General features: G+C 46.3%; 1 protein-coding gene and 1 long non-coding RNA gene across 2 annotated transcripts; one reads left to right on the forward strand and one right to left on the reverse strand.

The window, feature by feature from the left end:
• Window positions 1–13,072: 13,072 nt before the first annotated feature.
• Window positions 13,073–23,963, forward strand: LOC119174468 (uncharacterized). Its single transcript, XM_037425385.2, has 4 exons — window positions 13,073–13,420; window positions 16,880–17,064; window positions 20,192–20,287; window positions 22,755–23,963. The coding sequence occupies exons 1-4, from the start codon at window positions 13,318–13,320 to the stop codon at window positions 23,022–23,024; spliced, it is 654 nt and encodes a 217-aa protein (XP_037281282.2). The 5' UTR covers window positions 13,073–13,317; the 3' UTR covers window positions 23,025–23,963.
• On the reverse strand, window positions 21,659–24,582 carry LOC142803734 (uncharacterized). The gene is made up of 3 exons (XR_012894254.1): window positions 23,974–24,582; window positions 23,855–23,904; window positions 21,659–22,959 (listed from the first exon to the last, which is right to left on the reverse strand). It is a non-coding gene; the product is annotated as an uncharacterized LOC142803734 (long non-coding RNA).
• Window positions 24,583–25,446: the final 864 nt, after the last annotated feature.

Here is a 25,446-nt window from a genome sequence, read left to right on the forward strand (position 1 = left end):
AAAAAATACAATTTGTACAAACCGCCTACAGTCCTTCACTCCATAGAATGCAGCCCGCACCACCCCACGCAGATTAGAAGTCGTGCATTCTGGCAGCATTTTTGGTAGTTACAGTATACATATAGTGAGAGGCGGGTGGTGGTGGAAGGCTCAATTTGATAACGTTGTTTACCGCCGGTTAACTTCGTTCCAACTTCGTGCAAATAAATTTGTTTTGCTAGTTTCTTCTCACGCGGAAACGTTTGCTCGATTAATCATCTCTGTGTTTCAGGATCTTTATTAAGAAAAAACGTTTTACGCTGAATATTTTCGTAAGAAAATATTTCAGCCAATCGTGATGTGCGACATACGATTAGCGAAGCCGGTTGACTAACGTGAAAACGCACTCACTAATAAGAAGCTTCCTCAATTCGGCTCCAGGCTCGTGTGTTATATTTTTGTTCGTAAAGTTATTTTTGCCATACGTCTTCCGCCTTTGCTAATCATATCTCGAGCATCAGCGCTAGCTAAAATTTTGCATTTGCTGACATGTTGCTGTTAATAAAAAAAAATACTGCCGTATAGTTTTGTCTTCAGCGCTAGAACAATGCAGTGCGCTGACACAGGGGACCATGGAAGCCCCGATTTTTACAGTGCACCGGGAGCGTACTTTCTAGAGCCTCTCCTCATATACTGCTTCTTTCGTACGTTTGCCCAATAGTGTCCTCCGTAAAGAGTAGGGGAGGGGACCGATGTTCTGCGGCACTTTATCCCCTCACCGCTCGCCTTCACCCCTTATACTACTGAGGCTCTTACGACCAGAAAGCAGTGCGTGGACTGGGTATATACTATAATACATAAGGCGTATGGGTGCCACCATCATGGGCTGTTAAGCCGGTGTTTTCTTGTTCTCGTAAATTGCGACGTGAACTTGGTATTGCGACGTCAAAAGGCTATGAAACGTCATGTGCATCAACTCAGCCCTTTTCATGCGTATGCGTCGACCGTAACACTGTTCGTTTAGTTGTTAACGATGAAAAACACAAAGGTTTACAGCCCAATATATGGCGCCCCATCCGTAAAATAGTCTATACGCGGACGCCGAGGGTGAGGGCAAGGCGGCCGCCTTTCCTCAATCACTTGGTGCGCATTCCACGTGAGCTGCAAACGTTCATTAGAACTTGGTTAACGTTTTTCTAACTTACGGTATGTGAAATGTCGTTCTTCGTGTTTGCGTCTAACTATCTCGTGCTGTTTTTCGCGCTTGTTTCCTTGATTTTTTTTTCTTTACAGCCTTGATCGTGATGTCAAGGAGCAACGCTCCAGACCGCTGTCCCGGGAAGATCGTAAGCTATGACGCAGCCTGCTGGTGTGATAGTGTACATGGGTTTGGGATTTTTTTTCATAATCCACAATGAACTTCAAGACACTAAACATCCAACTTAACCGCTGTATTGATATCATGAAAGTTCATCGAAACAAGACAAAGCTTACAGGGCATTTCACGTTCAACAGTAATAGTTTGAAAGAGCCGCACTTGATAACCTGTTTATGGGGTCAAAGCGTTTCACCATACACGCCCATTAAGGACACGTTACGTGTGCTCCATTCGCGCTTACTTTCGTCCTTTATCTATTCCTTTTCTATTTTGTTTTCTTGTATGAGTAAGCCGGTGACGGGAAGCCAAGGCGCGTCGATCGGTCCGTATACATGATGCGATTTCTGATGAAGTTGGGGTGCTGTGAAAACACTTCGTTCATATTTTATGCCGTTCCGGGTGTGCTTGAGCCCACACGTAGAGGTGTACTCCTTTCGTCTTCCAGTGTGTAAACATCGTTCCGCATAGCATCAGAATGTTTCGCTTAAAGCTGTCAGGTGCGTCTGTCAACAGTGGAACAGTGTTCCTATGAGGCCCGCGAACTCCGATCGCCAGTTGCGAATACCGTGCACGGCTGTATTCGTTCCAAATATTTCTTTTTTCTAATAAGTATGTTCAGAAGCCTTCAACCCATTATGAACAGCCGTCAGCACCAGATATAACTTAGCGGGATAGGCCACAATAAGGGTGTGTCTTCTATTCGAATGTTTTTGGCGCAAGAGGTTAGTGGCCTGTGGTTACTGAAGGCCATGCTGCTCACGGCGAGAAGAAACACTACATGGCGACTGTGCTTTAGAGAATTTCCCACACCCTAAACCGGAAACTGTTACACTTAAAGAAATACCGGTTCATTCAAAACAAATGAACTAAAGAACGAGTTTTGAATATTTTGGCCATAGCGAAGTAAATAAAGCGTACACACCAAAACGCCGAAAATTGCTATGGCATCCAGCGATACCCCCTCCGGTTGCTTTTGAATTAACCGGACTAGAAATCATTTTCTGTGAACAACATCCTAGAACCTTGGACATGGGCTTCGAAGGCGCAGAATGCAACCAAAGCGTACCTTAATTACCAAAAGCAATTTAATTACCTACGTGTCACTGTTCGCGCATGGTAAACGTGCGTCTGTGCAAAGCCCACACTCTAGCGACACATGAGGGAAGCCCATCAGAAAAAAAAGGCATATTTCCGGTGACTCGAGATGACAAGGAAAGCGTTACGAACCTTTAAAAAATATATATATGCTCGGCAAGCCGATTGGTGAAAAAAAAAAGTAATTAGATACCCACAAAACTATATAGCAGTACATGTTCCCTTGAAGATGCAGTGAGACTGTAAGAGCGACTAGCCTGGTGCCTCTTCCGGAGGTACAAACTTATACGGTGCTGATGCAGTTATTGGGCACGTTTGCGTTGCTTTAGTTACTCCTTCACAATTAAAACAGCCCGATATTAAGATAGCCTTGCACTGGTATTTTCTTTCTTTCCCGTTACTCAGTATTTCAGGCAATGCTACATTGCCTGCGAGAAAGGCGCCGGCCGAGGCTACAACATCTACAACAAGAGGGACGGCTCGCCTTGCAAGGTATTTCTGTCGTTTTCTTTTTTTTTTGTTGTTGTTTTTTTTTACTTGAGGCAAATACGAAGGGTAATCGAGGTTGCGAGCTTTCTTAAACTAAATAAAGAGAAAATCGTCTCCTATCGCAAGAATAATAATAGATAATTTCGGAAACAAGAACGAAGAAACGGTTAGATATAAACAACATGCACTATGTGTATATTTCAATTGTATTTGGCTTCATAACGTGCAACCCAAATAACGGGAGGGAAACTGTTATATAAATTGCAGGCTGGTAACAGACGCCGTTATATTGGCACAACCCCTTCCCACTCATCTCGCAAAAGAGATGGGAATGTTAAAATGAATATCGCAATAAAGATACGAAAGGGCGAAGCACTGAATGCATAGCAACTGGAATGTTGTACCGGCGATAACCGTACAACACGTACGAAACTAGCAAGCAGTCAGCTGCTGATCCCCTCTAAACATGCGGGACACGGCGCACGCAACCGCAGACGACTACATCCGGTCGGTCAGAGTAAACAAATTTGCTGCCAGATCTGCGCAGTGGTAACCCCCTTCCCTTTTTTCTGCCTCTTTGGCCGTGTACCTTTTGCGCTCTCTCAGAGCGGCGCGCTTTCAATCGCACATAACGGAGGAATAGCAGGGTGATGGTATCAATCCAGCTTTTACATGGAACACGACGGCGACGGCAAAACGCGCCAGGATGGTTCATGTAATTATTATCGCAGTAAAATAAACTTCAGCGAAGTCACAAGCCTGTGAGTGTCTGGCGTCGCTACTGACGCAGGATACGTGGTCAATTTGCGGTAACGCTACTACAGTGCTTAGAGGTATATTCTATATGCAATATATAACGCCACTGTAGGTGAAGCAGTTGTTGCCCGGTTTGAAAGCAAACATCGCGCAGAAGCTGGAAGGGGCAAGAGTACGCGTCACGTTGCGCTGGTCTATAGTTACTATGTACAGAAATTACGTCAATAACATGAAAGTCAAATCAACCCACATTGCTCTGTGTGGCTTACAACTTTAAGGGAGCCCCTTGGTCTACAAACAGCGAGCCCCTCAATCAATCATTTTGTCACGTCGCTAGTGCGACTTCACTCGCAAAGCGTCGGGTGAGAAATAGTCGCTAATTGTCATGTTGACCGCAAAGCTTTGGCTAGCTTTTTTCAGTCGTGCTGCTGCAATAGCAAACCCCTGTAACAATCAGATCAGTAGGAACAGGAAGTCAGTTTATTTCGGGAGGCACTAGAAGTGCGAACAGACGCGAATTCGGTGTGACCATTCCTAGTCACATGTGTGACCATCGATCCGCTTTGGGCCACTTCATGGTCGCTAGTCACAAATGATCGCGTGACCTATGCTAGTCAGAAATGATAATGGTTCCGCACATTTGTTGTTGTTGTTGTTGTTGTTGTTGTTGTTGTTGTTGTTGTTGTTGTTGTTGTTGTTGTTGTTGTTGTTGTTGTTGTTGTTGTTGTTGTTGTTGTTGTTGTTGTTGTTGTTGTTGTTGTTGTTGTTGTTGTTGTTGTTGTTGTTGTTGTTGTTGTTGTTGTTGTTGTTGTATCACACCACCCCTTTGAGGCAATAACGAAGCGTAAGCCGCAGGTCACTCATGGAAGGCGACTGTAAGAATGACGCATTACCGGTTCTACACTGTTGCTTCCGAGAAAAGGTCATCATCCAAATCAGAAATTGACTTGAAGGACACTAGAGGCAACTATTAAGTCTATGTTGATTGTTGAAATAACGGTCGAAAAACCTCGTAGTGTTACTTTTGTGCCAAGGATGTGCTTATTTTGAAATGAAATCACGTTTTAGTGGTCCGCATCGCACTTCAAATCACCCGCCTCAAGCAGAATGTCTCGCGTTACTGTTACCGTGTACAACGTTGCACGGCTTCACTGCGCGGCTGCTGACGCTAGTAGCAGCAGAATGAAGGCAGCGGGGACCACAGCAGCAACAACTGCCATTGAACAATTTCCTTACGTTGGCTCCGAGGTGGCAGACGTGTTTGGTTCAACTGCCCCTCCCCCCCCCCCCCCCCTAGATGATACAACTTGTCCAGTTCAACCCGGCGAAAATTGAACTTTTGAACCACTCGTGTCTTGCCTCGTAGTAACGTCCGCCGGTTCTTTTTCCCATGAATGAAACAGGAACGAACAAGCAGCATTTTATGACGTCTCTTGATGCACAGAAGGGTCTTTATTTAGTGTAGCTTGTTCGATTGTTAGTCATAAATTGTAGACTATAACTCGGACGTCATCGGGACCATTTTGCGAATGTTCTACTGCAACGCATGTGTTCTCGTGCATCTGCATTAATTTCTCGGTAAGTACCGCGCTGCTGTCGACAATGTTGTCGTTTTAGACGTTGTCATACATTGAGCATCCACTCTCACGTAAATTGTCATTCCACTTTGCGTCCCTTTAAGCGCCTTGAACACGGTCGGCAAGCACGGCTTTACGCACGAAGCGCGCTAATATTTCAGTAGACGCAATCACGCACCGCTCCTTCTGGTGTTTTCTTACGCAGACAATGTTTCTGAAGGACGGTGCCTGTCGCAGTGGACGATGCTCGACGGGCAGCGGCGTCCCTGCCAAGATATACGAAGACTTTTCCGTGGCCAAGGCGTGACGACGAGCTGCAGCTCCCTTTTTAACGAGTTCAACGCTGCAATAAACTGGAGTGATAGAAACACTGCTTATGCAAACTTATCTCAGACTCGTTCTTGTCTGCACGCGGTGTGTGACAGTTTCAAACACGGTTGTCGAAGATAGGTTGGGCAATCGTGTAACTGAGCCACAACATGAGGTAGGGAACAACATAATGCGAGATTTCACTGCAGAAGCTTAGTGCTCGTACATTAGCTGTTGTAGCAGCATGCAAGCGCAATGTGCTTATGTGCCTTGTTTTGCCGATCATTGCTAAAAACGACGATGCCGCTATGTTTAAAGCATAGTGTCACTCATTCATAGGTCGGCAAAAATAGTGGAATTCACTCTGACTCACTCAGGAAATATATTTTGCGCTTACGGCTCACTCTGCTTCAGACTCACCAAAATTCTTCCGAGCTTGACTCACTCGGGCTCACAATCGCGAAACTTTTCTTCAACCGAACTCACTCGGACTGAATCTCAACAAAATATTACTCACCCGGACAAACACTCGGACTCCCGGCTCGATCCGAGTCTGAGTGAGCTCGAGTAAGTCGACTCAAGAGTCCACTAGCCTAGAATTAGCTTGTTCGATCATGATGTGAATGCTTTCTAACACCTATATCTCACGTAATCGGTGCTGTTATTGACGCTGTTTGATATATAGTAACTTGTAATACGAGTCATGAATGGTTGCATTCGTGTAAGGACATTTTTTTTATGGAAGAGAGGACAACATAAGTTATATTTATCAAGAACTTCCTTGGAAGAGTTGGCAGGGAAATCAAGGCACCCTCCCCCCCTTCCCGTCATTCGCGCCTCTGGTCAATAAATATAGAAATGCTGTATGTATGGTACCGCTTTGGAATATGTGTGAGTAGACGTCAGACTACTCGTGAATCCAGGTAAGACTAATAGTAATGCTGAAGATAAGTAGATAGGCGGCTCGTTATAGTATCACTCACTGAACATAGATAGCTTCAAGGCGGTAAAGTCGTATAATACACCGAGGCACCTAGCACGCGTTCGCACACGATTTGTAGTCTCGTGGTCATCGACATCCGGTCTACAAAGCCCTGCAAGCGACTGAGGCCATGGCCATGCACAAGAGTCCTGTACTATAAGGAACCACGCCATCCGGCGCACGGAAAAAGACGGACAGCTTGCGCTACTTTACTAGTGAAATAAGTGCAATTTTATGCTCCTTCTCCATATAAGACCGGTCGTGAAAGAGGAGATGAAGGAAAACGCTCATCACGCAGCAAATTCTTCAATCATCGCGTCTTTTGTCGTTAAAATGGTGCAAGGTGGCAAGACGCGCAGGCGCGTCAGGCCAGACAATTTCGGTTGGAAATTTCTCGCAAGATTACGCGAAGTTAAAGCTGCAAAGAGCGTTCGTGTTTAGTTCGTTAAAGGGCTTCAGCATCGAAGAAACGTGGTGCAGGACTTTCCCTGCAGGCAATTGAACCGTATACGGACCCGGCGACCAAGTCTGAGCAGCGTCCTTGTGTACAAGCTGGAAATGGCACCGCTCGGAAGAAATAAAAAAAAAGGCTACGACGTTCCCTCGTAATTTTTAACGATAGCTACTTCCCAACGTATACAGAAGCTCTCGTGGCCTTCTAGCGTGCGCGGGCAAACGCAATATCGTGTTTTCCCGCTGAGAAACGGAAGAAGTTGCGGCCCATTTTTCACTCCTTTCATTTGGGCTACGAGCGCCAAGAATTTTTTTCTCTGTGAAGACGAGTTAGAAGTTTTAGGGACGGACAAAAGTAAATGAAGTTGTCTGGCAGGCACTGAAATAATTGCCTCCAGCTACCAGGTGACTTTTGACTGGAGGAGATCACGTTGCCACCTGAGGATATATTCAGCGGGCTCTTTTCGGGCCTCTTGCAGCGCCTTCTAAGAAATTTGTAAAGTGTTTTGAATGAATGAATGAATGAATGAATGAATGAATGAATGAATGCGCATATACCAAGGTAGATTGAAAGCATGTTATGCTATGCTGCTGCGTATACTTTTTGGCTACTTGCACGTGCATAAACAATCACAAATGTTGGCGTTAAAGAACAAAGAAAAAAATTCGGCAGATCCCACGTACTTGGCAATCAAGTTTATGCAAAGCACGCGGAGGGAAGGGGAACGTGTTCACTTTTTTTTTTTTTCTTTTGAGCGACGCGTCATGAAATGACGCTAAATATATGTACAAATGTTGCACGCAGAGACATATATTGAAGAGTTGCAGATGTTTATATAACCAGTTTTCCACTTGCACAACGATGTCAGATGGAAATGTGTTTTAGCAGCACCAGAAGCTGATATGAAGCGCTGATGCTCGCGAAGATGCTGACCCTTGACACTGCTACCTAAATCAATTTCAGCACATGACACGTCACCACAATTGACGGTAACCCGACGTGACGGCCGTAGTACATATGTAATGTTTATAAAATTGGGTATGCAGCACTACGACCACTATTGACGTTTCACGAAGATTAGCGTCTATTTGAAAAGTAGTTCCGAGACCTGGCGTAGCTCTGTGGTAGAATGCTTGACTGCCACGCAGAATGCTTCGGCTCGATTCCTGCTGGGATCATGAAATTTATTATTTACATTCGTCGGGTGGCCAGTGCTGCCTATGTCACGTTTTTTTTTAATACTGACATTTATTCTATGCCTTCGTTGGGTCGACGCTACCGATGTCGGGTATTACTTAACGCTCACGCATTAAAATTACTCATGTGTGTTCTCGTCGTTTCTAGGTAGATACTAAGTGTCAATCACCTGTGGCACGTAACCGCTTACCAGCGGCACATACCCGCGCGTGAGTACGTGCCACTGTCTGACGGGAAGTGTTTGACGACGTACGCGACGGGATCGTGACAATATTCGTGTGTTCGCCAGCGCGCCATATTCGTCAAACTATCTTACCCTCTCATGCCAATTTTAGTTCACGCCAAGTTAAGTGGGCGACCATAAAATAAGAGCACCCAAACGTAAGCGGCTAGATAGATAGATAGATAGATAGATAGATAGATAGATAGATAGATAGATAGATAGATAGATAGATAGATAGATAGATAGATAGATAGATAGATAGATAGATAGATAGATAGATAGATAGATAGATAGATAGATAGATAGATAGATAGATAGATAGATAGATAGATAGATAGATAGATAGATAGATAGATAGATAGATAGATAGATAGATAGATAGATAGATAGATAGATAGATAGATAGATAGATAGATAGATAGATAGATAGATAGATAGATAGATAGATAGATAGATAGATAGATAGATAGATAGATAGATAGATAGATAGATAGATAGATAGATAGATAGATAGATAGATAGATAGATAGATAGATAGATAGATAGATAGATAGATAGATAGATAGATAGATAGATAGATAGACTCAAAGTCACCGTAGTTCGCTAAGAAATGCTTCGCGTTTGAAAACGCCAGGCCTGCACGGAAGGCGGAACACAGTCACACTGAAAGCTAGAAGACCGGCCTTTCAGAGCCTTTTCTGAACACTCATTGGGTAAATACTACAAGCACACATGCTTGACACCCACTAGGTCGTCATTAATAAATTTATTTGGGTAGTAGGCTGGCATTCGCTATGATATTTTTTGCCATTCTTCTGAGAAGCGTGGCATCCGCTAAATACTTGCAAGGAATTTCGTGCCAATTGTTCATGCAGTGGATGACGATGATGAGGAATTGTGACTGAAGTGGGTATGTTCCACAGTTAACGTGGGAACAAGAACAAGCTTTTTTAATGGGTTGGAGCATTGGATGGCCCACTCGTTACGCTATCGCATTGTGGGACGAATGGTTGTTCTTTCGCCGTTTTAATACGCTTTATAAGTCGTATTAACGCGATTGCTTTCCCGACATGAAGCCTATGTAAGGCAAGTTTCCCAACAAGTCACAAGCACCGGATAGCACAGTGGTTTGAAAGAATGTCTGCAAAAACGGATCTTGCTGATCTCGTAGAAAGAGAAACCTTGTTACAACCTGCCTCAAAAATAAGTATGGCAAGGCTAAACCAACTCTTTTTAGTCTAAACAAGATGTTGTTGCGGCTTGTCCGTTCGTACTGGGATTGCCACACAAAAACAGCAAGAAGCTTATGAATCCTCCGAATGTTGATCCTGAAACACGACAGTACTTGCATGCAGCAAGTAAACCAGCCGCGATACTCAGAAGACGTTGCATATTGTCGCATGAGCGAAGACGGACAGATCACGCCCCCCCCCCTCCCCTTATTTTTGGGTCAGCACAGATAGCCCTTTGGTTTTCTCGGGCCACATATCGTTGTTCTTGTATTTATTGGTCAAGCGTAACACCGAGATATGTGTTAGCCATGCTTGACCATTTAATCCGTTCATACACAGCTGGGAACGCTTTCCAGTTTCCATGCCATAGCCCAACACACTGGTCTATGTTTACAATGCAACAAGAGGCATCGTAAAACCTACGTACAATGCTCATGGAGGTGGGTATGCTCTCCTGATTGGTACAAAATATTATTGCAACATCATCAGCATATGCCAATATCTTCACCTCACACGTGCCCAAGTGAAAACCCTGTATATTTGAATTTTTTGGTATTCAATTTTTAGCAATAGAACCTGGCCTACTAAAATATGATATATTCTTTCTCCTTGGCTAAGCCGCCTGTCAGTCAGACATTGTTATTGAGACCCGTGGTCAGTATTTATTTTATTGAACATATGTGCAAGTTGCGAGAAGTGTTTTTGCAAAACTTTGCTACAATGATGAACTGCTAAATGTTATGGATGAATCATGTCATTTGAAACCATATTAAGTACGTGTGGCAAATGGATCATCTGCCTTGAGTCCATGGTGGCATTGAGCTAAAAGCTTAGTTGGAGGGTGTCTGCTGTTGTTTGAATGTTACATACTGCAATAAAGAAAAAAAAACTGGTGTAGCTCAGTGGTAAATTACTGGGCAGGCACCCAGCGGATCCGGGTTCGAGCCCCGCCGTATCACTGGTACTAAGTTTTTTTGTTTTTTTCTACTTCGCGCGATGTGGTTACGGACAACGGCGGCGGCGGCGGTGGATAGATGGATAGATAGATAGATAGATAGATAGATAGATAGATAGATAGATAGATAGATAGATAGATAGATAGATAGATAGATAGATAGATAGATAGATAGATAGATAGATAGATAGATAGATAGATAGATAGATAGATAGATAGATAGATAGATAGATAGATAGATAGATAGATAGATAGATAGAAATGATATGCTCAAAATCGCCGAAGTTCGATAAGATATGCTTCGCATTTAAAATTAGTTGGTTTGCGCCTTCGAACCGTTTTAGGCAAGTACCTACACTAAGGGACCTTGTGAACGTTAAAGGGTAGCCTGTAGAGGTAGCCTAACTTAAAATTTGGAAGGTGGGCTACATTTAAGGTAGGGCCAGCTGTGAATTTGGCGGTGCGCAGAAATTTGGGGGTGGGCCAACTGGTGAGTTTAGAAATGGCTGAAGTGGAAATTCGGAGCTAGGCCATGAAGGTGCGCGCACCATGTTGCACCACGCACGTCATCGATACACACCACCGCGTGTGAGCACCCCCATGAACAGTGCAGTAGTTGCTCACGGGTATCTATTCAACACATTTGGAGGTTCTGCCATTCTATTTCCGCCCAAAGCTTCTTCGCTAAGCGTGTTGTAGGTGTGACCGGAAAAAAAAATGATAAATTAAGGCAGCTCCGCTTCAGAGGTGCCAAACCTGAAGGTATGCGGAGCTGGGCCCTATCATGTCTACTTCACTGGCAGGCGGTATAATCACGGAGCAATCAGTGGTGCTGTTACAGTGTACTAGCGCCTCCCCAAGCTAAGCGCCTCCCCAAGCTAATGGTTCAGTCGGTGTGTTCTGCACTGTACGGTATAAAAGGCGGCGTAAATCATCAGAACGGCATCCACCAACGTTTGAGAATTAAATATCACTCTTCATACAGAGTCACACACAAACACACACACACACACACTTCGCCAGTGCGTGATGGAGCGCTTCATGTTTTCTAAAAAGAATGTCCAGCTTTGTTTAGCCAGCCCATGCTGCTTCAAAAGGCACCGCCGTTATATAACTCCACCAATCTGTGACGGGCCTTAAATTTTGTCTGCGAGTGCCGAGGCGGCGTCAGATAGTTTTATACCCGCGCTTACACTGCCGTACGGCGCATTTTCGCAATTGTAAAATCGTGCGCATATAATTCAGAGTAATAGCAAAACGCTAAATATTAATTAACACTCCGCCTCTCCCCGAAACCTTCCCCCTGTTCTCCTTCAACATACCTACTAAGTCGCAAAGCAAGACCTAAAAAATCTACAGCTGACTTAGTTGCGAATATGAAATATCTGTTTGTCCGCCGTGGAACGTGCGGTATACATGCAGTGACTTCCAAATTGCATGCTCAATATTATGACTAGGAGGTTGCAGCTCGCGTAATTGTTTGCGGCGCTTGTTTCTCACGGGGACAACAAGTACAGCACGCGCGCGAACAAGCGCGAATGAAAGGCAAATTTAGAAGAGCGCGTGTGATTCACGATTACTGAAGGTGACCGCAAAAAACACGCCGAGGCAAATTAAAAATACAGCCTCGTTTCGCCTTGTCTCTTTTCGTGCAGCGCTCGTTTCTTTGCGGTTACCTTTTCCTTAACCGAAAAGGCAAAGCGTGACCGGAACGCGACGTCTAATTAAAGCCTGAAACACAGTGTCGTGAAAACGAGAAATTAGTGGCGGGTCGGTGGTGTGGTCCGGGAGGGAATGCAGGGAGAGTAGAGGAGAAAACGAAGTTCAAGAAAGACATACACACAAAGAAACAAACGAAAACGTGAGAAATAAAAAAAAAAAGCCTGGGGTTGATAGCACCGCGGGACTTGACTTTGGGAGTGTGATCGGCGCGCACGCAATTTTCTCCCCAGCGTAGCCGTATAAATTACTTTTATACGTAACGATGGTGAGAGCTGCTCCTGCCATCTCACTCATTTCAACCCCCGACTGGTGGCAGTGGCAGTGGTTAGAAGAGGGAAAAGGCGTTTAATTTCTGCCGCCCGGTATGGGAGCACGGCGCAGCGCCTATACCTCCACTGCCCGGGGTGCGAGCGGGCGAAGGTAAGAGTGAAAGCGGTAGTATATTCGTCTCGCAGCACTGGTGGGTGAGAGAGCGTGACGAGGGTAAAGGTAGGGCGAACAGCCAAATAGAATATTATTTTTTGAGAAAAAAATAATAAAGGCCCGCGTGCAAGAGAACACGTGGTCCTGGAGAAGGAGGAGGTGTAGATGAATCAAGCAAAAGACATAGTAGAAAGAGAGAGCTAGAGAGACAGAGAAAGAAAGAGAGACAGAGAAAGAGAGAGGGGGGGAGGCGAACGTTAAGAGAGACGGCAAGACGCGCAGAGGTTGGCGTATACGCACGCTTACACAGACTCGCGTTCGAAGCCAACCACTCGAGAAGCCAGTGTGTGTGGGCATGCCCAGAAATGACACGTGCGGGATAAAAAAACCGTGACGCCGGAACGCGTAGCAATTACGCCGGCTGTTGGTGGAGTGCTAGACCTATAGAACGTCCCTTCCTTAGCGTTTCGTCTATTTAATTTTTTTTTTCGCTACACCGAGAAAGAGCTGCTCGCGGTTCTTGGTCCTGCTGCTTCTCACTCGACGATGCTGTTGCCGCGGTGGAAGCAAGCGGAAGAAACACACGCCGCTTTCAGGATGTCTTGCCTCAAGTCGCTCGGCGTCGTACTGGCGCTCCAGGTAGCCGCAGGTGAGCAGCGCCGGGTTTGATAATACCTCTCTGGACGACCGCGATCTTTTTCTCTCGTTTTAGGATAGTTCTCGGTAACTGACGACGATTTGAGTGTCTCTCGTTTAACCCTTTGAGGGGCGACGTTTTCTCGCAAAATGCGCCCGGAAAATGCGTACTATTTATGGTTGAATTTTGCTGTTGAGGGTCGTTGAGTTTTTTTTTTCTTCAAATGAATCTATTTCAGAAAGAAAAGTGTCTCAAATGCCTTTTTTTTAGTGGCCGTGAAGTGGCAGAAAAAAAATCACTTACGTTGTTACGTACACATAGTTTATTCGTGAGTAGCAGCAAGATACGTTCTGAAGAAAAACCACATACGACCATTTAAAAACTGTGCGTTGAAATAGACGTGTGAAGTTCACAGACGTGCAAAAAAAAATAGAGAGAGGTTTTTAGTAAGCTACGGAAGCACGTTACGAAAATACGACATGGTTCTTTTTCGTATAAGCGTACAATGTTCGCGCATGCGCACCTGTCAGCCGATTCCGTATTGCCACCTTTCCGCAACGTGTTTCCGTAGCTTGCTGGAAACCTCTAATATGCGCACAAAGTGGCGTTAAGTGGAAACACCAGGGGGAAAAAAAAGCCACTTTTAATACAGTCGGCATCGTCTCACCGCGCAAGATGTCACTCACTCATCAACAACTGAGTATTAACTCGTAAGTAACTCCTCGTATGGCGGGCTGACACTGATTGAGATTTTGATTAAACAGTTGAGCGGTGATTCGGAGGAGTCACCGCTAGACTCACTTGCGGCAGAGAAACTAGAGCAAAAAATAGAGCATGCCAGGCTGGCATGCTCTATACCATAGCGAAAGCAAACTTCGTGGGTGAGCGCGCCGAAGAGAACTGTGTAAACTGTGTAATTGTGAGCGCGTTCAGAAAGCGAGACCAAGTCTGAAACATGTGATAATCCTTCACCTTATCACCAACCAGACGAAAGCATTTTTACAGCGAAAGCTGTCACGAGATCACAACTCGGGTCACGCGCAGTGCCGTAGTTGTCCGCCGCCGCCGGTGTCCGTAACCACACCGCACAAAATTAGAAAAAAAAAACTATCACCACTGACACAGTGGAGCTCTAATCCGGGTCCGCTGGGTGCCAGGCCAGTATTCTACCACTGAGCTTGCATTAGGCAGGCTTGCATTATGCAGGCTTGATGTCGGGAAAGCAATCGCGTTAATGCGACTTATAAGCGTTCTAAAACAGCGAAACAACAACCAGTCATAGCACAATGCGAATATCGTAACGAGTGGGTCGTCCAATGCTCCAACTCATTACAAACGTTTCTTCTTGTTCACCTTTAACTGGGGCGCATACCCACTTCAGGCATAGTACCTCATCGTCGTCAGCCACTGCATGAACAACTGGCACAAAATCCCTTGCGAGTGTTTAGCGGATACCACCCTTCTCAGAAGAATAACGAAAAATAGCATAGCGAATGTCGGCCTTTTGAAAGATTCTAAGCCGAAAAGCCATTAATTTTGTGGTCGCAACGAGTCAGAACCAGCCAAAGAACGAAACTGAAACTATAGTCGGCGCACCGCTATAGTAAAGCATAAACTAAAAAAATGTGAAAGAACATCGTCACCAAAATAAAATTCCTTATGTTCGAGCAGTGTGAAAGCACGTGCCAAATATGAGAAATTATCGAAAACAAATAGCACAGCATATTCACAGAGTGAATGATGATGAGTAGGGCGAAGCGTCCATTCGTACGTTCGTTCGTCCGTCACTGTCTGACTGACTGTCTTATTAGGATGTGCTGGCTTCGCCGGAGAGATGGACTGCCCTAGACCATAAAGGAGCTTTCGCCCCTGAAGAGGCGCCCATTTCAAACATATTGGCCACGACGTACATGTACGTAAAGGACCATCTTGCGGCTGTTTGCGGAAGACGTACTATCGTGAGCAATATGAAATTGAACACGCGAGAGCGTGGGAAATAGCTCCCAAACCGAGATAACCCAATACGTGGATGGTGCTGCCGAAACAGGAGGGGAAGGAATGCGCTCTTTCACCGACTGTTGATTATTCTTACACCATGGTTGGCACTTCCACATGCTGTGAAACGGCAACTGATCGCGTGCCATTGGCCACTGGCAATTCATGACACGAAAAAAAAAATGCACCAGAAACAAACCAAGCAAAATATGTGTATTAAAATGCTCAGAGAACACCATCTAGACGTAGAAGCATGGCCTGTGCATCACAGCCCATTGATTGTGGCTGTGCGCGTTGATGTGACCTCGTATAACCGCTAGCAGCCACTGTCACGTTATAACCTACATTTTGCAACAATGATATCGGTAGTGGTGGTAGTGGTTCTTGAAGAAGAAAGAAGGCATTTAATTTCTGTCTGCCATAATGCAACACGGCGCTGGGCGGGAGTGTCAACAGCTAGTGGAAGCGTGGCGCCCTTTCCACTTTGTTTCCGACAGCGGCCGCTGGAATCAGCCGATGAAGAGTTCCAGGCTGTTCAACACACGCTCACGTGTTCGAGCTCATATTGCTCCGATAGTACATGTGCATTTTTGTCCCTCAGATGGTGAATTAAAAGAAGTATTTTTATGGTGCTGTTCGGTATGCCCACCAAGTTCCCAAACAGCTACTTAAGGTTCAGTCCAAAGCATAAATCAGAACCAGAGAACGCAGAAAGCATCTAGATTGGTCTTCTTCCAGTATCTAAATCAGGATCCGTGTCCCGAACCGATCCCATTGGGCGACAAGTCTCGCATCGCGCGGCATAGAATCCCGGGTGGCCAATTACGGGTGCTCTGCTTGCCGGCCTCCCTTCAACCAGCCGCTCAAAGCGTGTTGAAAGCGACATTACTGCAATCTCTCCAATGCTGGTGGTCGCTGAATACGGCCCCATGGGCCGTGTGTCACCAGCATTATGTCACCAGCGCGTGTCACCAGCATTTGAGGACATTCTTCGTGAGTACCTTGCACATGAGGTGACCTGTACATGCGAACGAGTTCGCCATCTCACTGACGCCGTGCTCGGCGGCTGACCCGAAATCCGCGGGCTTGATCTTGGCAGCGGCGGCTGCATTTCCATGTAAGTGCACGTCAAATAATACCGAAAGGTTCAAGTATCCGGATCCTGCCATTACGGTGTACTCCAGAAACACGTCGTGATATGGTGCGCAAAACCCTCGCATATTATTCTCAATATTTTCTCCCTGATGTGTACGTCTCTCGTTGTTAAAATGCCGTATAATGTTGCCCGCTCGTATACGGAGCCGAACAGTTTCTGGATGTGGAAAAATGTTCCAGAAATTGTTCATGCTTTCGAATGTGTTACACATGTTGTTTAAAGTGGTAATATAGGTGTCTTCACTCTGGCGTCTCTTCTTCTGGCCCCAATTCGCCTATCATCAGCGAACAAATGACTGTTTTTTTTTTTTTCTTTTCCAGCGTGGGCCACGAGTGTGACGCCGGCTCCAGGCGCAGCCGCAGCAGCTCCCGCTGTCGGCACCGCCGCCGTGAACGGTACACCGCACCACGCAGCGGCCGAAAGTGCGACGGCCTCAGCGGCGGCAGCAGCAGGCCACGGTCATTTCGACACGACACAGAAGACTCACAAGTGCACCAATGTTAAGGTAACCAGGCTGCTCGGGCAATTTTACACGCAGGATGACTGCGCTGACACAGCCTATATCATCCTATTGCGTGCAGTACACGAAGACCCCAGGTGTGTAGAGATCGCGGTTGGGGGGGGGGGGGGGGGGGTGAAGTTTTATCACCCTTTCCCGTGGGTCAAACTCAACAGAAAACAATCGCCGCACCAACGTCGCTTCGTAGCGAATGCAAATATGAAAACTTACTTCTTACAACGGCCTGACTGAGTAAAGGTAGGGGGTAGACTTGGCATCCCTCTCAGGTGATTAGGGGGGGGGGGGAGCAGGGTATCCCATCCCCCTTGCTCCCCATGTGCGCAAGCCTATGAAGACCAATGCTGGCGATCTCATATCCTGTGCTGCGTCAGTGTAGACTAGAGTTGCCGATTCCTCTTATAATAGTGAGCTTTAGAATAACATTTGCAGGCGCTGCGGGCGTTGCCGGCATAGCGGGCGCCATAGGAGGTTTAGAATAACGTTTGCGCCCCTGCAAACCGCAACGCACAATCGCAGCGACACCATAGTCTTAAAACCAGCGTTTGCGGGCCACAGACAGCGCCCGCTATTTCAGATTTTCTGCGGGCGGGCCGCCAACAGCTGTTATAGCGTTACAACGCATGCGCAGTGGTCACGACCGCACCGCAAGGGCTCGCGGTGCGCTATTCTGAAACTCCCTAACAAGCTGTTTCTTTCTTCGTCGAGGCGCTCGTCGCAATTTTCGGGCTTAGTCACGTGCTTTCTATAAATACCGGGATTTTACTGCTCGTCACATTCACTACAGTGCGCTCGTCGATGCATTTGTGCAGTTGACTGTTGAAAGCAAACGCACGTTGGGAGAGTGAACAGGTAACTTCATTCATGAACTGGCAAACGTGCAGTTAACAGAGAGAAGGCTGTTAGATAGTGAATAAGTACTTTCGCTCATAGTTGCGCATATTTTGCGATGTATTACCGCTGCGAGAAATAATTGAGGTTATCATTTTCTTCGCATTTCAGTGACGTTTTTCACTATAACTGAAAATATTTTCAATCATCAGAAAACGCATTAAACTTTCCCTTCTTTTGGGCTTCCTCGCAAAAGCTGCGCCTCGTCGTTTGAGGGACGGGAGATTCTTTAGGGATTATTTTTTTGCTTGTTAGCTATAGGCATCATCTGACAGATCTGGCGAGCAACGGCGCGTGTATACGCAAGATTCGATAGGAATAGGATAGAATCGTGCCTTCGCTTGAATCATTAAACTATATAACTTTCCCGCAATAGCAAGACCAGCACCTCTTGTCACGAGAAAACGATGTTTAAGTGCGTAGCTCTTTAAGAGCCCGGACGCTTCTTGCCCCGTATATTTCATGTGGCATGGTCACGCTCAAAATCAAGTGGTCCGTAAGGTTAGCAATTATCAAAATCAGGTTAAAATGAAAGAATAAGGTATAAAAGAACGCAATTAACCGAAACAGCCAAATAACAAGCGCTATAATTGGCTTAAAATCATTATTAAAAAAAAACCTTCGAAAACAAGTGATTGACAGCCGCACCGTACAAGAGAGGGCGCTAACGCCTCGCCAAACGTGCTATTGCTACTGCTACCGGCATCTCTCCCTTGCATTCGTCGCTACATCTGAAAAAGGGGGGGGGGGGGGGGCAACAACATGACGCAACTCGCAGCAGATGACACGTATCTCGACTGTCGTAATAGGTAGGACGTCAATAAAGCCCTTCAAAATGTAGCTTACATGCCGCACACCGAGTTTGAGAACCTATTTCAAACAAAATTCTACTATCGCCGCGGAAACCCTACATGATTTCCTTTAACACAGACCCCCATCGGCGGTTTAGTATAAGGAGCCGTGGGAACTCCACAAACGGGAACCACTAGGTACCCATGGGTACCAAGTGGAGGGTGTGTGTATACGCACTTCCTCCGATTTTACAGTGCAGTGGAGCCAAAGTTTTAAGCCAGCATATACGCAGGAAAATTCAGGTGGCGACGCCCCCCCGCCCCCACCTCCCCAAAGTTCCGACGATGACTCACCGAGACGTCGTAGATTGTCACGGCGTCTTGCTGGCACCCTGATTTATTAACGATAAAATTAATTATTTTGTGTTATAATATTTCAAATTCAATGAACTCAAACTGACATTGAAGTGCGAGGCCTTCGGCGAGAAAATTTCAAAAATAAGTCTTGCACCACTTCATTTTCATAATGAACCCAAGATTGTCAAAATACCAATAGATTTAGTATTTCACTACATATTCCCTGTCATACTTATGTACATTAATGAAGTCTCTAGCAATGAGTCGCACATGTGAAGAATAAAGAAGCTTAGCAGTCTTTCTTGATTGTTGGCTGATATAGACCTTAAAAATGTGTAGCATTGCAAAATTATGCAGTTCGTCGGCAATCGCTTAGCCACGAGCGACTGCATTTGTGGTTGTCATATACATTATAAATGAAGAGCGTTTCTTAGTGCGTTTGCTTTTTTACCACTGCATCTTATCTATCTCTATCTCTCTGTATCTATACATCTATCATCTATCTGTCTGTCTGTCCTTGTGAGGTACAGACAGCGCAAGCCTATCGAAGAACAAGAACACCGACAAAAGTCGAGCGCTCCATGGCCAATTCTTTATGTTCTGGTTCCGTGAAATGCACGCGCTGCTTTATACTAAAATAAATCATCATATTAGAATGAACCGACCAGCCCACCGAGTCAGTCGTGCTTTGTTACACCAAAACTCAGTCAAGACTTATCATGTCGCACATTGCCTCTGTGGTATCAACTTTGACACGTAACGTATGAATACGTTCGTTGCAGCGGCGGTTCAGCGACGTCTTTACCATATTAATTTGTGCCGCATGAATACAATCATTCTCAACACGTCAGCGATAAGAATGCATTCAGTGCGAAGGCACAAATTCAAGCGTTAAACCATGGCACGCATATCGACCCTGGCACCAACACGTGCTGAAACCCTGCAACGGAACCCAAACACTTCGACGTCAGGTGTCATATTCATTTAAATGGCATGTCCTGCGCTTAGGCTTCGCGAACCACCGCTCGAAAAAGGATCAGCAAAACACGTGCTCACTTACACTTCTCCTGTCGCAGCTCTTCTCGGAATGTCGGGTGCACTGCGAGTACGTGATCGATGGCAAGGGGGCCTACTTCATCTTCACTGACGGCGAGGATGGTGTGCCTTGCAAGGTGAGATCTCTCGCGAGTCCACGTCAGCGGATACATTCCGCAGTTGCCATGCGCGCTCGACCAAAGTACAACAAATAATTCAACGGCGTGCACCCATTCGGCGCAGTGATGGCAGCTGACATCTATAGGAGGTACGACAAAACTTCGAGACAGACGAAGGTCATATCGCGTTGCCATAGCAACCGGAGATTTGCGGCAAGTCCGAACCCGAAAAAGGTCACTTGCGAAGAGGTGAAGGCAGTGAAGGCGCCCAAGCGCGCCCGACAAGCGGTCAGACGCGCAGCGCTTAGTTATAGACTCGTCTGTCACATCCGCGAAGTGCCAGTCGCTATAGCAACGCGAGATAAAAGCTTTCTTTTTTTTATCTTGAAGATGCATCGCAATGCCGATTGGCAGTCGTTGCCGATGTCGTCGCATGGGTCGCAATGTATTTTGATGTGGTCGATAGCGCCTCACGGACTTGTTCACCTAAAAAATGCAGATTGTATAGCCGCGACGAAAAAAAAAAAAAAACGTGGCATATCCACGGAGTGACTGATGATGAGTGGGGCGAAGCTTCCGAGAGTTTTATCGGTAAACCGTGAATCGTTTGTCCGTCCGTCTGTCTGTCCGCACCTGCTGAGCGAGTCACGTACGAGCTAGGAGGGACATACCCACGGCTTTAGGATCTTCGCCCCTAAACAGGGACTCGCGACCGGTGCGGCAAAATTACGAAACGTACGTGACGTTGTTGTTCCCGAATTCGCCGACAGCGATATTGCCAAGCGCATTCCATTTGCCAAAGTAGGGGGTGACCGGCGGAAAGCACTCAAGCATCATGCGCCAGCGTTGCTGTGAACTTTCTTGCCGATAATAAGTGCACGAGTGTTCAGGACAAGGGCTTTCGGAGGGGTCATCAGCAAGATGGGCTGCTTTCTGCCGGCCATTCCTGCTTTGTAGAACTGAATGTATTTGGCCCTCTCGGCCAAATACATTCGCATTTTTTCGCAATTTTTGCCGCTCCAGCCACCACTCACTTGTGCTAATCTTTTTTGTTGTTGTTGTTGCGACTGCACACCGTACTGCGGACTAAATAACCTATAGACCAGTATTTTTGGCTGTTTGGGATGCATCAACTTCTTGCGACTGCAGTAGCTATTGCGGAGATAATAAAGTGACCACCACAACGCTCAGTCTGTCTGTATCACATGCTTATTAATATTGTTCGTCAGTCGTGGTTTCATGGTATATCATCTTGTGCCCAGACATCGATTGTGAAGCACAGCGTTGGCTTCGCTGACAAGTGCCAACTATATGGTGTCGAGGTTAAGTGATTTTTTTTTCTAAACAGGTACGCTGTTATAGTCGTAGTCCACGAATAATACAAAAACATACAGGCTATTAACTGAAGGTTTATTGCGCATTGTCACGGGTTAAATACGAATCTACAAGAAGGAACTAGTGTCACAATCACCAATGTACCATATATCGGACACATAACAGTATTTATGTGTGTACTAATGTATAATGGTACAAGCGTAAGTTAATTATTGATATGAAGAAACTAAATCAATAAACATCGTCTGCCCCGCGTGCGTTCACTACCGAGTGTCTACCTTGCGTTGTCATCGTCACGCAGGGCACGTGACAAGATGTGTTAGATATGGCATGTATTAAAAAAAATGAAGGAAAAAAATGGTGATGACTGTTGAAATTGATTATTACAACGACGCTTCTTCCGTTCCTGTGCAGCCGTGGTATATAGTAACACGTTTCGCTGAGTGGGCGGATGGAATGGGCCACGACCGCAGTGCAACACTACTATAACGCTCCAGCGTGGTCGCGAATGAGCATATATCGTCGCGTGGTGTCCGCGAGGTTAAACCTGAACAACAAATAAATCATGGGTGAAAACTTTACCGAAACTTAAGGGTGAAATGCATTAGGCGTGTACATAATTACGTTGATTGTTAGGAGGGGGAGGGCGACGTCTTACTGCAGCACTCCCCCTTCCCCTCCCATAGATTGATTTCGATAAAAAAAAGTTCGTAGTGAATTTAAGCATGAAATTAAAGCGATGACATGCTTCTCACAACAGCCTGCCCTAGGTCTTTAATTTTTCGGGTGTTAACATGGGTAAACAGCTCTTGGAACGCAGCTTCAGTGGTCCTCAGCATCCATTGCCGACGAAAACATGCATTATCACAATCCCGTAATTTAAGCAATGACGGGTTAGTCGGACTGAGTAATTACGTACTGAGCAGATTCGACGCCCCATTCAGTTGGTTAAACGGGGAGAGGGTGACTACCACCCCTCCTGCCCCTCGCACGCACACTTATGGCAAAATGTTGACGAAATTGGCGTCATGCAGCCTCGCTGTCGAGCTGTATTCACTGCGAGGAACTGACCGGAACTCTTCTTTCCAGACAGCTTTGTTCTGACGCACATCCACTTCTCGCGGGGCCCTTTCTTTCATCCTTCTTGCAGACCCGGACTCTCGACGGTCAGGTGCTGAACGGTGCTTGCCAGCAGGGGCTGTGCACGGTCAAGGATCAGGCTGGCGTAGTAGGCCACAGTGCTGTCGGTGCGGCGGCGGCTGGCGTGGCTACGCCTGCCTCCGCTGCAGGGGCCGCCGCAGCATCTGGAGCAGCCACACCCGGCGTGGCAGCTCACCCTGCCGCCGTTGCTACCCCTGCGCACGTCGCGGCACCTGTCCATCCAGCTGCCGCCGCCACCGCGAAGCACAAGAAAGCCTGAAAGAGCTTTAGTGTTCCTGGCACTAGGGCAACCCCACAAGACACTGGCCCCCCGAGATTGCCGAGCGAGCACATCACGCAACTTTCAATTTTTTTGAATTTACAACGCTGTCCCACTTCATGTTTGTTGGTTCCTTAAGCAGGCGAGAACCCGCCAGGGTGGTACTGTAGTTATGATGCTCAGCTGCCGACTGTAAGGTGCCGTGTGGAGAACACATGGAGCACGAAATATAACTAGGACAGACAGAACCAAAAGAGAATAGAACTATTTCGTGCTCTAGAATAGCAGGAAAAACAGAAAGCACTTGCAGTGTTACGTATGAACTCCGACCAGCCTCGTCGTGGCTATTGGCGATAAATGTGTCACACGATTTTTTTTTCTTTCGCTAGACAAATGCGCGTCAGCGTGAAATATTGCGACGCATATGTACCAGAAGGTAACTCAAAGCAAAACATTCCACTCAATGTGGTCTGTGTTCCTGTTGAAAATGTCAGTGCTATTTTGTCCTAATACGTGAAATTAACCTCAATAACGCAACACTTGTGGTAAAAGAGTGAAGTGATACCACTCCATTTGAGCAAGCACAAAATAAGATAAATAACTCTGCAATGTACCTTGAAAGAAGAAAATATCGCTGGAAACAACTGAATACCACGATTCATGCATGGTCCATCTCATGCTGAGTGATTTAAGAAGCGTGTGGGCCACGCGGCAATCTCGGAGGCTATCTAAATAGCTAACGAGACCTTACGAAAGCATTACAGGGTTGCCGTAGAAGGCACCTGAAGAGACGAGTGAGATCACAGTGAACAAAATATTTTCACACGTACCTTCCGCGGTGAGCCCTTATCGTTGCCGGTCTTCAACGAGGTCACCTCAACTGCACGTCATCGTGTTGTACAGTAATGCGATAATAAAGACGTCGTATGATTGATATAATGCTGCTTACCTTAACTTCAAGTTGCTTGGCTATATATCATCGAGAAAAAAAAATTCAGGAAGCGACACAAATTCTTGAGCTGGATGTCTGGTTGAGGCACTCGCACGTCAGCGTTCTAGGCATGCTTGTAAGCAGTGGTAATCACCATCGACATACCCGCTCATGGTGTCCGGCGGGAAAGCTCGACTCCGCGCCATAAACGCTGAGGGCTGCCATGTGCGCCAGCAAGCAAAATGGTGTCGTGAGAGGCGACTCGCCACAACATTGAGTGTTCAGCGTGATCGTCCAGCTATCCGGCGTACGACAGCTTGGTGTTAGGAGGCGCTGCGCCTCGCTAAGCCATTTTCTTAGAAAAAATACCTTATCACGTGCTGCCGGGAGCTTTGGTTGAAGTCCGACGATGACGTTCGTGCGTGACACCACGAATATGGCTACTGTCGCGCCATCGTTCACTCAAAGAAAATATCGAGTAAAAAGGGCTTCTTTTTGTCCCTCAACAATAATCGTAATCTTTCTCGCGTTCTTTATCTTGCACTATCGCCGCGCGCCTTTCAGGTCATGGACAACTTGCGCGTTGTCAGCATGACATAGCTTTCCCGATAGGAAAGTGGCCAGCGCCGATTTTTCAAGAAGAGAAGCAAAATTATTGTCGTGGGACATAAATATACGTCCTTTTTACTCCATGTTTTTTTCAGAGTGTTCCTCAAGGGGTGGCGTCACCGGGGGCACGGAGCGGCTGGAGCCCCCCACCCCCGAAATTTCCGCCCCCTTACCCATCCTCAAGAACAAGCATAGTCAAAACACTACGCATATGTTCCCAGCCTCCCTGCCCCCATGAAGGAACTCACTTGCGGTGGGTGCCACCGCCCCCCCCCCCCCCGCCCAAGCAAAGAATCCTGGCACCGCCCCTGCGTTCAATTGCGGATGACGTCACGTGAATAGCTCCTGTACTTTAAGCTTTTTATGTTTATCGCGCTGCCGAAGTGAATCTCAGGGGCCAGGTAAAAAGAAGCACGTGGTTCAGTTGTTGAGATCAGTTCCGCCTCGTGCCCCAGCTGCACACGATCTTAAGGTGAACTTACTTAATCCGTTCATTTACTTTATTACCCCGACTGTTAAATGGTCCTTATATTAGCTAAAGTGACGGTTAGATGTGATATCCAATATAACATTTAACCAATTGAACCACAGCCTATCAATTTCTAAATTTTAGAACTTTTATTAATATAAAAAGAGCGTCACTCAGTGCGCGTGCAACACACACACGCACAAAATCTAGCAGATATATATCCGATATAACCATGGATCGATATCTCATATCATAGTCAACATCATCCGAACTAGCCCGTACCAAGTGCCTGGCCACAAGTTACCACCGCTTAGCCAAACGTATACGGCAAATCGCACCACTCGTACTAATCCACGTTCGCCAAAAGGTAAGCGAATCCTGGCCGGTCCAATCGTCAGAGCTGCTGGGGCGGA

The sequence above is a fragment of the Rhipicephalus microplus genome, chromosome 3 (assembly GCF_043290135.1).
Source record: "Rhipicephalus microplus isolate Deutch F79 chromosome 3, USDA_Rmic, whole genome shotgun sequence".
Taxonomy (NCBI): domain Eukaryota; kingdom Metazoa; phylum Arthropoda; class Arachnida; order Ixodida; family Ixodidae; genus Rhipicephalus; species Rhipicephalus microplus.

What these genes read in the sequence shown, in the direction of transcription:
- LOC119174468 (XM_037425385.2), top strand. Translation starts at nt 13,318, where the DNA reads ATGCTGTTGCCGCGGTGGAAGCAAGCGGAAGAAACACACGCCGCTTTC. An exon ending in ACAAGTGCACCAATGTTAAG is followed by an intron (nt 17,065 to 20,191) that starts GTAACCAGGCTG and finishes CTCCTGTCGCAG; the next exon opens with CTCTTCTCGGAATGTCGGGT. An exon ending in AGGATGGTGTGCCTTGCAAG is followed by an intron (nt 20,288 to 22,754) that starts GTGAGATCTCTC and finishes TCCTTCTTGCAG; the next exon opens with ACCCGGACTCTCGACGGTCA.